A 16,610-nucleotide genomic window follows, 5' to 3' on the forward strand; every position below is an offset into this window, starting at 1 on the left:
TAAATGGTTATTCGAAGACAGTTCTAACTGAACTATACGATACCATGAGTACCAGCCACACCAAGGTTTGCCTCTCAGTGTGACCAGAACACCAACCCTCCTTATAAAAAAAAAACAACCACCGTTTACAGCTTCACATGGAATCCAGAGCCAAAATCTCAGAAGGATCTGATAACTGAACTATGATCTGTGCGTCACAATAAAAAGGGGAGATGCATATTTTCCTGCTCATGTCAGGGTGAAATACCAGTCTTATCTCTAGAGTTACTTTGAAGAGAGAATGAGAGCATTAGGGGGGGATGATCTGTTTCAGCTATTTCTCATCATTTTAAATCCTCTACACTCATGGTGCCTTAAAAGCTACAACCTGGGATTTGTTTTTCAGCAAAACAGCAGCTCTGTCACTTGTTTTGGTATGGGACTGGGGAAATGTAATCCCTCTGAAATTCATAGATGCCCGTCTAGATGCAAGGACTGACACTCCATGAGACACATGATGGTAGTAAACATATTTTGAAGCTATTCATTACACGAGGTATAAATCTGTTATTCCCTGAAGTGTACCTCAGAAAAACAGAAACCTTTCCAGCCATAAAGGACTAGGCCTACTGCCAATACAGAATGCAGAGAAAACCATATATTTCATCATGAGAGTTCATCACCTGGTCTTCTGGCTCTCTTTCCATGTACTACAACATGCCAGTTTGCAAAACAAATAAAAAGTTATCAACTGCTAGTCAGAGACATTGGCCAACAGAAAAACAACAATTGGAAGGCTGTCCATTAGATTGGCACTTACCTTGCACTGATTGCAAGTGGCTCTGGATAAGAATACCTGCTAAATGACTCAAATGTAATGGGGCTACCCCACACGGAAACAGAACACCTAAATTTGGAGCGCGCTGTCCATTTCTTAGGCACTGGACAGATAGAGCGCCAGGTGAGTTACCTTCAAAGACGTCGGTCATCTTGCAGATCTGGGCGAAGGTGGCGCCGTTAGCCCAGGTGTAGACCACGTCCATCAGGTGAGGCTTGAACTTGTCGAGGTAGGTATCCTCATCCACCTCCAGCTTAGCCTCCGCAGACACCTTGGCAACGCGCTTGGCACACTCCTGACAACCAGTTCCAGGTTTTATTACATCCATGTGACAGCCATGGGTTGCGTGCAAAATGGCACCCTATTACTTTAATAGTGCACTCATTTTGACCAGAGCCCTATGGATACTGGTCAAAAGTAGTGCACTACAATTGGGACAAGTCCAGATCCCGAAATACATTGCTATAGGGTATAGGCTAACATTAAAAAAAACAGAATTTAAAAAGGGAAAACAAACAAAAAGTACAAATGATAAGTACATGGCATATCTTACACTTTGATTATACCATTTCAGCAAACATCCATTCACATGAAGGCAAACACTCAGGCAGGGAGACCCAATCTAATCTTTCACCAAACATCTAGATTGTAGACGGCGCTTCTAGCTGACAGGTTTCCGCAGACAGAAACAGCAGTAAGTCAATAGAATAGGTAGACTGGTTGGATTCCAAGTCAAACATACATTGCAGTGTAGATAAACATGTCGGTGTATGCCTTGGTTCACAAACAGCATGAGCTAAGTGTTAGAAACCACACATCGGAAAAGCAGACTAAACCAGGCCTGAGGGGTGCATCACAAAGCAGAATTAAAGTGTCGAGTTTGTTACCATCCCCGTTTCAATTCCATACGTAAGTTATTTAAATCATATTTAGAAAAGCCTGCTGCTAAACTCATTGGCTATATCCCAAACGGCACCGTATTCCCTACTGTCTGCAGTGCACTACTTTTGACCTGGGTTACACATATTGATCCTGCTTTGTAACCTATGCTAACAACCAGGACAGTGCTTATTCTGCTGGACTGAATAGTGTTTACCTGCATCTGTCTCAGAGGTCCAGCCAGCTGCTCTGTCAGCTTGGGCATCTCGGTAACCTGAGGGAAGGAAGAGAACAAAAACACAACGACGTTAGGTCTAAAGCGTTGGACACACCGCGACCACCTGCTGGGTGTCGAGGAGCAAATGTGTTTTTGCCAATTCAACACGTTGAATCATTTGAAAAATTGAAAATGTTGGCCGATACTGTGGTAAGAGGCACTCGGTAGCAGGATTATTGATCATTCTCTGCCTTCAGCAAGAACACTAAGGTAACCTGCCCAAACGACTACCGACCCGTAGCACTCACGTCTGTAGCCAAAAGTGTCAATGAAACGTTACTGCTGCCAGTAGGTTATTGATTTAAGGAGAAACATGCAGTGAGCTAGCTCAGTAATGGGAGCGAGCAGTTTTATGTTTCTTGACCTCATTTCTACTGTCTAGGCTACAGTGCCTTCAGGAATGTATCCATACCTCTCGACTTAATCCACATTTTGTTGGGTCACAGGCCGAATTCAAAATGCATAAAATAATATTTTTTCCCCCTCTCACCCATCTACACACAATACCCCATAATAACAAAGTGAAAACACGTTTTTAGAAATATTAACACATTTATTGTAAATGAAGTAAAGAAATCGCATGTACATAAGTATTCATACCCCTTTGCAATGACACTCCAAATTGAGCTCCGCTGCATCCAATTTCCTTTGATCATCTTTGAGATGTCACTACAACTTGATTGGAGTCCACCTGTGGCCAATTCAATTGTTTGGACATGATTTAAAAAGAAAACTGTCTTTAAGGTCCCACAGTTGACAGTGCATGTCAGAGCAGAAACTACACCATGAAGTCCAATGAACTGTCCGTTGAGCTCCGAGATAGAATTGATGATACATCTGGGGAAGGCATACATCTGGGGAAGGTTTTAAAACAATTTATAGAGTGTTGAAAGCTTCCAATCGCACAGTGGTCGCCATCATTGGGGGGGAAAAATATATATATATATATTGATCTACCCAGACTATGGCTAGAGCTGGCCGTCCAACCAAACTGATCAACCGGGCAAGAAGGACCTTGGTCAGGGAGGTGACCAAGAACCCAATGACCACGCTGACAAAACTATATCCTTGGCTGAGATGGGAGAACCTGTCACAAGAACAACAGTCTCCACAGCACTTTACCAATCTGGGCTTTATGGGAGAGTAGCCAGACAGAAGTCTTCCTGAGAAAAAGGCACATGACAGCACACCTGGAGTTCACAAAAATCCCAATGAAAGTCTGGAAAGACTTGAAGATTGCTGTTCACTGCTGCTCCCCATATAAATTAACAGAGCTTGAGAAAATCTGCAAGGAAGAACGGCAGAAAAGCTGATACACTCAAATCTGTAATCACCGTCAAAGGTGCTTCTACAAAGTTTTGACCCAGGGGTGTGAATACTTATGTAAATTAGATATTTCTGTAATTCATTCTCAAAAAATTTGCAACCATTTTTAAAACATGTTTTCACTTTGTCATTATGGGATATTGTGTGTAGATGGGTAAGATATATATTTTTATTTAATACATTTTCAATCTAGACTAACAAAATGTGGAATAAGTCAAGGGGTATGAATACTTTCTGAAGGCACTGTAAATGTTTCTTCTCAAAAGGTCATGGATGACCGCACTGATGACCTTAGCCTTTTCTCCCGCCACATCAACTCTAGCTGGCTAAATGTCTGACTGGTAAAGGTCACAGATTGCTGTCCACTCTCCAGGTAGTCACCATTGTTACCCTTGCTAATAGTAAGTCAAATATTGTTAAATTGACTTAAGGCAAAGTTAAGTCAAAAACATGATTACATACATAAATAAACTCAGGAGATGCACCGAAGTACTTAATGCAGCTGGTGGCCACACCAGATACTGACTTACTTTTGAACCCCCCTTTGTTCAGGGACACATTAATCAATTTCTGTTAGTCACATGTCTGTGGAACTTGTTCAGTTTATGTCGCAGTTGTTGAATCTTGTTATGTTCATAATATTTACACATGTGAAGTTTGCTGAAAATAAACGCAGTTGACAGTGAGAGGACGTTTCTTTTTTTGCTGAGGTTACACACACACACACACAGTACCAGTCAAAAATTTGGAAACCTACTCATTCAAGGGTTTTAATTTATTCTACATTGTAGAATAGTGAAGACCTAAAAACTACGAAATGACGCATATGGAATCATATAGTAACCAAAAGTGTTAAATAAAAAAATATTTTATATTTGAGATTTTTCAAAGTAGCCACCTTTTGCTTTGATGACAGCTTTGCACACTTGGCATTCTCTTTCCTTCTTAATACGTTTGAACCAATCAGTTGTGTTGTGACAAGGTAGGGGTGGAATACAGAAAATAGCCCTAATTGGTAAAAGACCTAGTCCATATTATGGCAATAAGCAAAGAGAAATGACAGTCCATCATTACTTCAAGACATGAAGGTCAGTCAATCTGGAAAATGTCAAGAACTGAAAATTTCAGTCGCAAGAACCATTCAGTGCTATGAAATTGGTTCTCATGATGACCGCCACAGGGTTCGCTCTTCTGCAGAGTATATGTTCCTTAACTGCACCTCAGAAATTGCAGCCCAAATAAATTCTTCAGAGTTCAAGTAAACAGACATCAACTATTCAGAGGAGACTTAGTAAAATCAGGCCTTCATGGTTGAATTGCTGCAAAGAAACCACTACTAAAGGACACCAATAAGAAGAAGAGACTTGCTTGGGCCATTAGACCGGTGGAAATCTGTCCTTTGGTCTGACGAGTCCAAATTTGAGCATTTTGGCTCCAACCGCCATGTCTTTGTGAGACGCAGAGTAGGAGAACGGATGATCTCCACATGTGTGGTTCCCAACGTGAAGCATGGAGGCGGTGGTGTGATGGTGCTTTGCTGGTGACACTGTCAGTGATTTATTTAGAATTCAAGGCACACTTAACCAGCATGGCTACAACAGCATTTTTAAGCGATACGCCATCCCATCTGGTTTGCACTTAGTGGGACTATCATTTGTTTTTCAACAGGACAATGACCCAAAACACACCTACAGGCTGTGTAAGGGTTATTTGACCAAGGTGAGTGATAAGTGCTGCATCAGATGACCTGGCCTCCACAATCACCCGACTTCAACCCAAGTTGTTGGACTGCAGGGTGAAGGAAAAGCAGCCAACAAGTGCTCAGCATATGTGGGAACTCCTTCAAGACAGTTGGAAAAGCATTCCTCATGAAGCTGGTTGAGAGAATGCCATGGGTTTGCAAAGCTGTCATCAAGGCAAAGGGTGGCTTCTTTGCAACAGCTGGTGCACGATATCTAAGGAAGTCTCAAGCTATTGCTCGCCTAAGGTAAAGTATCTCATGATAAGCTGTAGACCACACTACCTACCGAGAGAGTTTGTCTGTATTCTTTGTAGCTGTTTACATACCACCACAATCAGAGGCTGGCACTAAGACAGCATTGAATGAGCTGTATTACACCATAAGCAAACAAGAAAAAGTTCACCCAGAGGCGGCGCTCCTAGTAGCCGGGGACTTTAATGCAGACCAAATTTCTATCAGCATGTTAAATGTGCAACCAGAGGAAAAATAACTTTGGACCAACAATACTCCACACACAGAGACGCATACAAAGCTCTCCATCACCCTCCATTTGGCAAATCATCAATACAGGACTAAGATCGAGTCGTATTACACCGGCTCTAACGCTCATCGGATGTGGCCGGAATTGCAAACCATTACAGACTACAAGGGGAAGCACAGCCGAGAGCTGCCCAGTGACACGAGCCTACCAGACGAGCTAAACTAGTTCAATGCTCGAGGCAACTTGCTACGAGGCAAGTAACACAAACATGCATGAGAGCACCAGCTGTTCCGGAAGACCGTGATCACGCTTTCTGCAGCCGATGTGAGTAAGACCTTTAAACAGGTCAACATCCACAAGGCTGCAGGGCCAGACGGATTACCAGGACGTGTACTGCGAGCATGCGCTGACTAACTGGAGAGTGTCTTAGCTGACAATTTCAACCTCTCCCTGTCAGAGTCTAATACCAACATGTTTTAAGCAGACCACTGTCATGACGTTGGGTTGGGGGTAGGTTTACGACAGTCATAAATACCTCTTTCCCCCTTTTTCTCTCTCCCCCACTATAACTGATGTGACATAAGGAAACCCATGGGTTAACATAGAGATTCTGGGTAACATCAGAAGTTGGTGGAAATGAACTATATTCTGGTAATCCAACCAACTGTACATATGTGGTGGTACTTAAGGTATATTATGTCAGTTCGGTTGCCCTCTGACACATTCTCATCAATGATAGAATGACATAAACGCTACTGTGAAAAGTCTAAACGTCAGAGGTATCGGATTCACATGGAATTGTTGTTTAATTCAAATGTTTGAATATGACATATGATAAATCAAACCTGTATAGGCAATTTGTGAATAAAACTTTAATTAACCTGAGAAGTGCTTAATCTAGGTTAGTTTGGAAAAAGTTTGCAATGTCTTATTTAGAGAACTCAACAATTTGGATATTATTTAAAATATCCATTTCAGAATGTAAATGGCCAGATTTACACTTATTAGTTCAATTGGATAAGACATTGATATTCGTCTGGAAATCATAAGTAATGACTTGAGTGTGACCTGAATAATTCTTCATGAACGAATATTCTGGGCACACTTCAGCGGCCAATGATTTAACCCGCTGAAATCAAACGGAACTACCCGCGTGCGGGACTTCCGTTCCGCGAGGCGGAGGAATTTCAGCGTGGCACCAGAAAAACAACTATTTTCCCTTGTTAGCTTTAGCACCTCGTGCCAGCTAACCCTCCTTTGTGCCTGAAAATGTAGCACGTAGGATTCCCTTGGCAGGGAAAAGGTTTTACTAATAACGTATTATGTTCAAACCCTTTTCGGCGTTTTTTGACGATGTTTTAACCGGAACACGCGGCAAACATGAAACGCACCGTGTTCTCTTCGCGTTGAATCGCGAGAGAGAGAGATAATTATCGCTGGTCACGCTATATCTCCTGAATTTCAATCGGCTGGCTCTTTGTCCTCGCTCGAGAAATTAATAATGACCTGCCCTACCAGCGTATGAAACGCGCCAGGCAGAAATAGCCCTGCGTTTGGCCAAACGCACTATTTCTCAGATTTCTATAATTAGCTTTCTCAGCCTCATACAAGAAATGTATTCGCTTACGTTATCCACTGACTACGTCAGAGAACAACGTGGGGCGGGGGAATCTACAGCACACACAACCGAAAATGCTTGTCTATCACTCCAAAAATGTGTATACTAAACTTGGTATATTATGTACTCTGCTTTTCAATTTAATACAGGCTGAATCAAAATGAAAGCCTCATTCTATCTTAGACTCCACACAACGGGGCACCAATATGTAGTGTCTTTGACTATGCCTGTTCGATTGCTATGACATGCTATTCTATAAATTAATTTCTCCGTAATTAATATTACCTGGTTGAACTAATCATGTAAATATTAATTAACTAGAGAGGGACACCACGAAAGAATATTTATAGAGCTGTTATCTTTCGAATAAACTCTTAAAGATTTAGGAATATTTTACTAAATAGTAGTCACATTAATCGTCATTTTATTCAGTCTCATCTGAAAGTTGTAAGTCCTTGATTATCTGCAAGAATCCTGGCTAACAAGTTGAATCAGCAATACAAAATTGGGTTTAATTATTTATTTACTAAATACCTAACTAATCACACAGAATCACACATATACAATTAGATCATAACTTGATCACAAATTACGTCATACAGAAAACGTCCCTAGCGGGCGGAATAGATATGACAGCTTGTTACACAAAGGGAAGGGGCTGAGTCTTAGTGAAAGAGCGGGAGATTGGAACATAGGCGAGCTGTGCTCTCGTAAATCAGTATCTGATGCATTCTAAATTACCGCCCATTTGAGAAAGAAAATGCAATACATATTTACTCTGAGCTGCGCTTCAGTAGGTTGGTGGTAGATGGAAGAACGTATCGCCAACCCGAGTCCTCTGTCCTTTGGAGAATGTCTCTGGTTGTCACGGGATACTTTGTAGTAACGTTGTGTGTGGAAGACGGGATACTCGGACTGTCCTTCCTAACCTGCGTTTGTAGCAGCTGTTGCCAACTCAACGGCTAGGAGATATCACTTCTGTAGTGAACACGAGTTCAAAGTTCATACCATTCACAATCAAAGTCCATGCTGATGTTGGCCTAGTTCTGTAGTTATTGTCTGAACCATCTTGACATCGGATCGTCATCCAAAATGTACCCGGAACAGGAAGTTATTTTCTGGGAAAATGGCTTTTATAGTGGAGGGAGAGGGGTGTGTCTGAAAGGTTTATAACCCATTCCTCTTCACAGGGGCGGACCACTGTGAGCAGAGAAACTTATGAAAGCACAGATCTCTCATTTGGAAGCTAAAATTACATTTCATCTCTTCACAAATAATGTCATATTCAAACATTTGAATTAAACAACAATTCCATGTGAATCCGATACCTCTGACGTTTAGACTTTTCACAGTAGCGTTTATGTCATTCTATCATTGATGAGAATGTGTCAGAGGGCAACCGAACTGACATAATATACCTTAAGTACCACCGCATATGTACAGTTGGTTGGATTACCAGAATATAGTTCATTTCCACCAACTTCTGATGTTACCCAGAATCTCTATGTTAACCCATGGGTTTCCTTATGTCACATCAGTTATAGTGGGGGAGAGAGAAAAAGGGGGAAAGAGGTATTTATGACTGTCGTAAACCTACCCCCAACCCAACGTCATGACACCACCATAGTTCCTGTGCCCAAGAACACTAAGGTAACCTGCCCAAACGACTACCGACCCGTAGCACTCACGTCTGTAGCCATGAAGCACTTTGAAAGGCTGGTCATGGCTCACATCAACACCATCATCCCAGAAACCCTAGACCCACTCCAATTTGCATACTGCCCCAACAGATCTACAGATTATGCAATCCTCATTGCACTCCACACCGCCCTTTCCCACCTGGACAAAAGGAACACCTATGTGAGAATGATATTCATTGACTACAGCTCAGCGTTCAACACCATAGTACCCTCAAAGCTCATCGATAAGCTAAGGACCCTGGGACTAAACGCCTCCCTCTACAACTAGATCCTGGACTTCCTGACACGCCGCCCCTAGGTGGTAAGGGTAGGTAAGAACACATTCGCCACGCTGATCCTCAACATAGGGGCCCCTCAGGGGTGTGTGCTCAGTCCCCTTCTGTACTCCCTGTTCACTCATGACTGCACGGCCAGGCCCGACTCCAACACCATTATTACATTTGCTGATGACACAGTGGTAGGCCTGATCACCGACAACAATGAGACAGCCAATAGGGGGGAGGTCAGAGAACTGGCCATGTGGTGCCAGGACATCAACCTCTCCCTCAACGTGATCAAGACAAAGGAGAGGATTGTGGACTACAGGAAAAAGAGGACCGAGCACACCCCCATTCTCATTGACGGGGCTGCAGTGGAGCAGGTTGAGAGCTTCAAGTTCCTTGGTGTCCACATCAACAAATTAACATGATCCAAGCACACCAAGACAGTCGTGAAGAGGGCACGACAAAACCTATTCCCCCTCAGGAGACTGAAAAGATTTGGCATGGGTCCTCAGATCCTCAAAAAGGTTCTACAGCTGCACCATCGAGAGCATCCTGACTGGTTGCATCACTGCCTGGTATGTCAACTGCTCTGGCCGCATGGCACGACAGAGGGTAGCGCGAATGGCCCAGTACATCACTGGGGCCAAGCTTCCTGCCATCCAGGACCTCTATACCAGGCAGTGTCAGAGGAAGGCCCTAAAAATTGTCAAAGACTCCAGCCACCCTAGACTGTTCTCCCTGCTACCGCACGGAAACCGGAGCGCCTAGTCTAGGTCCAAGAGGCTTTTGAAACAGCTTCTACCTCCAAGCCATAAGACTCCTGAACATCTCGTCAAATTGCTACCCAGACTATTTGCAGTGCCCCCCTTACACCACTGCCACTCTGTTGTCATCTATGCATAGTCACTTTAATAACTCTACCTACATGTACATACTACCTCAAATAACCGGTGCCACCACACATCGACTCTGTATCGGTATCCCCCTGTATATAGTCTCGCTATTGTTATTTTCACTGGTACTCTTTAATTACTTGTTACTTTTATTTCTTATTCTTATCTGTATTTTTTTTAACCTGAAATGTTGGTTAGGGGCTCGTAAGTAAGCATTTCACTGTAAGGTCTACACCTGTTGTATTCGGCGTATGTGACTAATAAAAACTGATTTGACTGAAGAAACTCATATATAAAATATATTTTGTTTTGTTTAACACTTTTTTGGTTACTACATGATTCCATTTTTGTTATTCTACAATGTAGAAAATAATAAAAAGAAAAACCCTTGAATGAGTAGGTGTGTCAACTTTTGACTGGTACTGTATATATATATCCACTCTATGAGGTTGGAATAATACTGTGAAAATTACATTCATGTCCTTTTAGTGTAAGGGTTGTGGTAAATTAGTTAACAGACCAATAAGAAAGTTAAATTAGTTAAAAGGAAAACTCCACCCAAAAAGTATATTTTTGAAAACTAGATTTCTGACATGCAAAACATTTTGGGACTACATCAACAATGGACTAATGAAACAAATACCAAAATATAGTTTTTGGGTGGAATTTTCCTTTAACAGACCAATAACAAATCTCTCTGCCAATAACAGCTCATTTTCAGTTTTCCCCTCCCCACCCAGACTACTCCCAGACAGTCTTAGCAAAATTATTGCTTGAGAAATTGCTGTTTGCTAAGAAGCTATTTTTGTTTTCAATTAAAATGGTTGAAAAAAACTCAGTATGGTAATTAACTGTTACTCAAAATTGATATTGATATTAAGAACTGCTGCATTGGACCTTTAAAGGTCAGTGGTGAAGTGAAAGTCTACCTCCTGCAGATGGGGGGATACAAGACCGTTAACCACATTTTTGTCTTTATAAAGATTCCCACTTGTTTGTGGGAAATAATAATTAGTGTGACTATCTTGATCCCATTTCCCACTCTCCCATGGCAGTGCCTCAGGCCCCCAAAGCTCCCTCTCTGTGCCCTACTCCCAAGCCTATTCTGTCTCTGGCTCAGTGCCCTGTGTGACGCCCCATTAACCCCTGATGTTTTTAGCCTGTCATGAGATCTTCTCTGCCTGCCTGCCTCAGCCCTCACCAGCCTCTCCAGCAGCAGCAGCAGGTGGAAGCTCTCCCTCCACACAGAGAAGAGGGAGCAGCTGCATAAATATCAACATACAGCACACTGTAGCCTTTATGCGGGGAAGTGGGGCGACAGGACACTGGACAGCTGCATGTGAATGTCACAGAGCTGATCTGCTAACAGACACAGAGGCATGAGAGACAGAGAGCGAGAGAGAGACAGAGACAGAGAGAGACTTGCAGGCAGTAGATATGACATGATACATATAGAAGCCTAAAACTAAATTGCAGTATAGACAGTAGACATGATAATACACAAACACAGAGCTAGACCCTTAAATGTAGTGTTGACATGATGCACACACAGCACTAGACCTTTGCTCAAGAACACACCTGTACTGTCATTACACTACGACACTCAAAACACATGGAGCTAGAAAGACCAGCATTTCACGCCCACCACTAAGCTGGAACACACCCTTACTGAGGGCTGCCATACTGAGAGCAGCAGTGAAGAGGCTGTGGCGCCCTGCTTACAGAGAACAATGAACACTCCGAGAGGAGAAACGTGCCGGAGAATTAACTTTTGGCAGAGTGACCACCTGCCTGTACGATGGAGTTTAAAGAGTGGACTTTGCCATTGGGGAGGTCAATAATCGAGGAGGCCAAGACAAAAAGTCTTCAAACATTTGACACAGGAATTCCTTGTTTTGAGAGGAAGCATCAAGAGGATGTACTGAGGATTTGATTAATTTAAGCACTTAACATTCAAGATATGGGAACATTAGACTACTATCAGACTTGAAGTAATAGGTCAAAGTGCTTTTAGTGAAGGGTGTAAGAAATGTCGTGACGACATTTGAAGTTGAAGAGTGGGGGGAAAGAAGATTGTTGCTTATCCGGCCAAAAGTATGTTTTAACTGATTGCGCAGGAAAAGACGTGTGTGTGTGCGACTTACGTTCTCCTGGAAGACGAAGACGCTGAGTAGAGCGGTAACCTGTTCTGCAGACAGATCGTTGAACAGGCCGTTGAACACCATCTCAGTCAGTAGAAGCTCATCAGCACTGGATCAAAACACAGGTCTCAGACCAGTCAGTGTTTTTTAATAGCATGTTGATATAGATAACTGTTCTAAGAACAGCTGAACACCATCTCAGTCAGTAGAAGCTCATCAGCACTGGATCAAAACACAGGTCTCAGACCAGTCAGTGTTTTTTAATAGCATGTTGATATAGATAACTGTTCTAAGAACAGCTGAACACCATCTCAGTCAGTAGAAGCTCATCAGCACTGGATCAAAACACAGGTCTCAAGACCAGTCAGTGTTTTTTAATAGCATGTTAATATATATAACTGTTCTAAGAACAGCTGAACACCATCTCAGTCAGTAGAAGCTCATCAGCACTGGATCAAAACACAGGTCTCAAGACCAGTCAGTGTTTTTTAATAGCATGTTAATATAGATAACTGTTCTAAGAACAGCTGAACACCATCTCAGTCATCAGCAGCCAGGGGTTAAAGCAACAACAAAAAAATCCCATGAGAAACTTAAGCAGATCGCAGATGGATTGTCTGGGGCCAAGTTACCGCCAAATTTCATGTAAGAAAGTCATGACCATCATTTCTTTTTTTATGTGTATTAAACTGCGAGTTTGGACAATTCCAGTCCTCCCCAGGATAACGTTTATATGGAAGCACTGAGAAGCTTAGTTCTGGTAACTTTTTTAGAAAGGACATTATACTCCAAAATGAATGAAAATAAAATTATGCAGACAGACTCAAATATGTCCACCTCCAGAAATTATGCCCAAAACATATTGGTAAAAATGATAATAATTTTTTAGATATTGGACCATGTATATAACCTATGCATGGTCTGCATTATCAGATGTGCTATTAGCAATAAGACGTATCACCTGTAGCTCAACTGATGCAGCATAGTGGCTATAAAATGTACATAGGCTGGAGCATGTAGTTTGTGCATCTGCATTTACCCCATTGGAAACATCCTGATTGTTATTATTAATACTTATTAAATAATGACAAATTATTATTCGCTCGAAAAATCTTACGTTTTTATTACTAAGTATGTCATTGCCCTTTTAAGATTGTCCCCTTGGAGCTCTTGCGTAGTGATGGGCATTCCGAGTCTCTTTTGTGAGCCGAATCACTTGGCTACATTCACCTAAAAGAGACATTAATTTGGCTGCCAAACGGCTCTTTGTTCAGTAATGCTTACAAATTGACCTAAAACCATTCATTTAAAGCATCGGAGTGTCAGCAACAATCCTGCAAGTCAGTTTGATGCACACAGTTTAACAGAGAAAATAAAATGTTTGAGAATACATTTGGGGATACAGTGAGCTCCAATATGATATTTATGCATCTAACTTTCTCACTCATTATTATTCACGATTCATTCGGGATTATCCGTAATCATGGTAGCGTCCACATTAATGTAGAACTGAGTAGAAACATATATTCTTATTTACAATAAAAGTGACTCCAAAATGGCAATACTTTATTTACCATTTATTTCTATTTGGCACAAAATAATCTGAAACAACCAAAACGAAGAGCAAACGCATCCAACAAATGTGTTGAGTCAAAAGCATGATGTAGTCATTGTGTGCTAGGAATACGGGACCAAATACTACACTTTTGACTACTTTAATACACAAGTGAAATTGTCCCAACACTTTTGGTCTCCTAAAATGTACAGAAAGTGCTGTAATTTCTTAACCACAGAATCCAGACATAATTTAATTAAACAATATTCAAAAATATATTGACCTGGGCAAATGAATGTTCTACTAAGTTAATCATAAGACACTTAAAATGCATCAGTGATTTAGTTTCCTGCAACTTTCTGACACACAACAAGAATGCCCCAGTATGTGTGTGTGGTGCGTATGTCTACACTGTGTAGCTGTTAGCAATTATGCTAACTATAACCACCTGGTAGAGATGGAAAGGCTTTCCCAAAAACATTCTCAATTAAATGTTAACTACAAAGTAGCTTATGCCTACCTGGCAGAATGATATGATTATTGGCATTAGTCAAGTGACCATTTGCTTTGCAAACTCTGCAATCACATCGCCAACCAAACCATGGGCCCTGGTGCACACTTGAATTAAAAGGGTAACTATACACCCAAACCCACAAAATTCTTATTTTTTCCCAGACCTGAAAAGTAGTCTCTTGATGTGTTTTAAGCATTGTTGTGGAATTTTTACGATATTAAAAAAAGCTATTGAGAGCAAAAACATGAAGAGACAAAAATAAAACCAATTTTATAGGGCCCTATTTGGGTAAAGTGTTACCGGTGGCTTTTCTTTTCCTTACCTGCTGATCTCACAGGCCACTCGGCCCTTCATTTCGATCACATCCGAGGAAGTGGCAAACCCGAGACGCCTCAGGACGCGCTTCCTGCACTTGAGCTCGTCCATCTGCAGCACGGTTCGAGCCTTCTTCAGCTCCCGCTTGGCCCCTTTGATATCCCCCGCAATCTGACAGACACAGGATAACATGACACTTGAAACCCATTGCGCCCTAGTAAGGAACCACATGACAAAAATATTACTGATCTCAGTGCTAACAACCAGACCATAGACCGCTTTCAAGGAAACAAATATGTACATTTGTCATTAGGCTGACCAATCCATTTAAAATGTACCATTTTATTCATATCATAAGGCCATATTGTGACGTTTTGAGAGTCCAGATGAACATTTGTCGTGCATGACTGAAGCTGCAAACTGTGGCATTCAATCCAATCAGAGCTCAGCCATAGCCAAGACTGACAGCCGAGAGGGAGATGGTGTTGGTTAACAGTCTTGGTCTGTTACAGGCAGTTGTTTTCCTCTCCACCACACACAGTGCCCAACTGTCCCTGCTTAAAACCATTATCCAATTACAGGCTCACCCAACACATATCATGCTGCAGGGAGAGTCTGACTGACCACAGGGGGCGACTAGACAACACCAGTATTAGGCAACCTCAGTCGGCACAGCTCTAGAGTCAGATGTTTTGTTTTACATATGTCGTGGAGTATACAGGTTACGAGATGTGGGCTCCGAGTGATATCACTTAGTAAAGTAAAAGTGTGTGTAAGGTACAGATGGGGTTTGAAAAATCTGGATATTCGAAATAGGTCTACATGTTTTTTTTCAATGTACGTTTTTAACCGGAGCATTGCTTTGATTAACCAACATTTAAATTTGTCATTTAGCAGACGCTTTTATTCAAAGAGATTCAGGGTGTTCACACTATGTCCCTTACAGACAACTTTTGTGAACTCGGCGCGGTACGCTTCATTTTTTTGTGCAGTGTGAACACGCCAAAGGAACTCAGACCTCTCAAAAGTGCCCCGAAGCGAACAAAACTGAGACCAATCTCAGAGGTGGTCCGAGTTTAGTTCGCTTGAATTCCACCATCCGGTTCCCTTTTCTAAGGACACTGAACACAAAGCTCCCTAGGTTCACTTGTCATTATTCCCGCACCACACACTAGACTACTGCAACACTGTTTCACCTGCCATAATGCCATAAATGAGATGAGCAGGTTCGTGGAAAAAAGCTTTGGGATAGCTTTGGATATTGATTAGCGGTTGTCAAGGATTTACAGAAAGAAAGTTTTGAGTTCAGATTATTTGTTTGCAATATGTGATCTATAGGCTAAGAGAGCATCATAAGTTGTTCATTCAATTGTGGGGTTTGAATAGTGTGCAAAGACAACATATTTGGCGAGAATTACAACAGGGTACAAAATCAATTCTAGGGGCAGAAGCCTACATTGGGTGTACAATTTTCAATTACAGCATTAATTCATCTGCAGTTTTTCTTCTGTTATTTATTCAGTTACCAATAATATTAAATGTTAATATTATTTTCTGATGACAATCATGTATAATCTTTTAACTAAATGCAATCTATCAGCTTCCAAATGTAAGTGGGTAAATCTCACTGTCCAATAACACATTCTGATGGAATGGCAGAGTGCATTGAGTGAATGTTGGAAAAAATATCTTGGCTCCTTCTAAACATAGCAATGTGAATGCAGAGAGGACTCGGACCACAAAATAGGTGAAGTGAACTGGCAAAAGAGTTGAGTCCTCATTCAAAGGCAAGGGCAGTGTGTTTACTTAGCTTCTTCTTTTTGTTTTTACCTCAGAGTTCAATTTAAAGAGGACTCAGATCAGTACTTATAGAGGCCTGTGTGTGAAAACAGTCTTACAGTAGTTAATGCATATATTTTCGTACCCCCCCAATGTACTGGTTCCCCATGGGAGTCGAACCCACAAGCGCCATGCTCAACCAACAGAGCCAGATAGGACCCATACACAAACAACAAGCTACACACGTGAAGGCCACCGGTCTGCTACCAGTCTTTCTCTGGGGCACACGTCATAAAATCTACATTGAAAGG

General features: G+C 41.7%; 1 protein-coding gene across 2 annotated transcripts in view; it reads right to left on the minus strand.

The window, feature by feature from the left end:
* The window catches only part of LOC120025488 (exosome RNA helicase MTR4), a 53,850-nt gene that overhangs the window by 1,962 nt on the left and 35,278 nt on the right, over positions 1-16,610 (minus strand). Inside the window, exons 21-24 of one of the 2 annotated variants that reach the window (XM_038970049.1) lie at positions 14,528-14,691; positions 12,140-12,245; positions 1,914-1,970; positions 950-1,112 (exon numbers count right to left, since the gene is read on the minus strand). In XM_038970049.1, the coding sequence (XP_038825977.1) occupies positions 950-1,112; positions 1,914-1,970; positions 12,140-12,245; positions 14,528-14,691 (490 nt within the window). The other variant, XM_038970050.1, reaches the window with a different exon arrangement.

This window comes from Salvelinus namaycush, chromosome 31 (genome assembly GCF_016432855.1).
Source record: "Salvelinus namaycush isolate Seneca chromosome 31, SaNama_1.0, whole genome shotgun sequence".
NCBI lineage: Eukaryota > Metazoa > Chordata > Actinopteri > Salmoniformes > Salmonidae > Salvelinus > Salvelinus namaycush.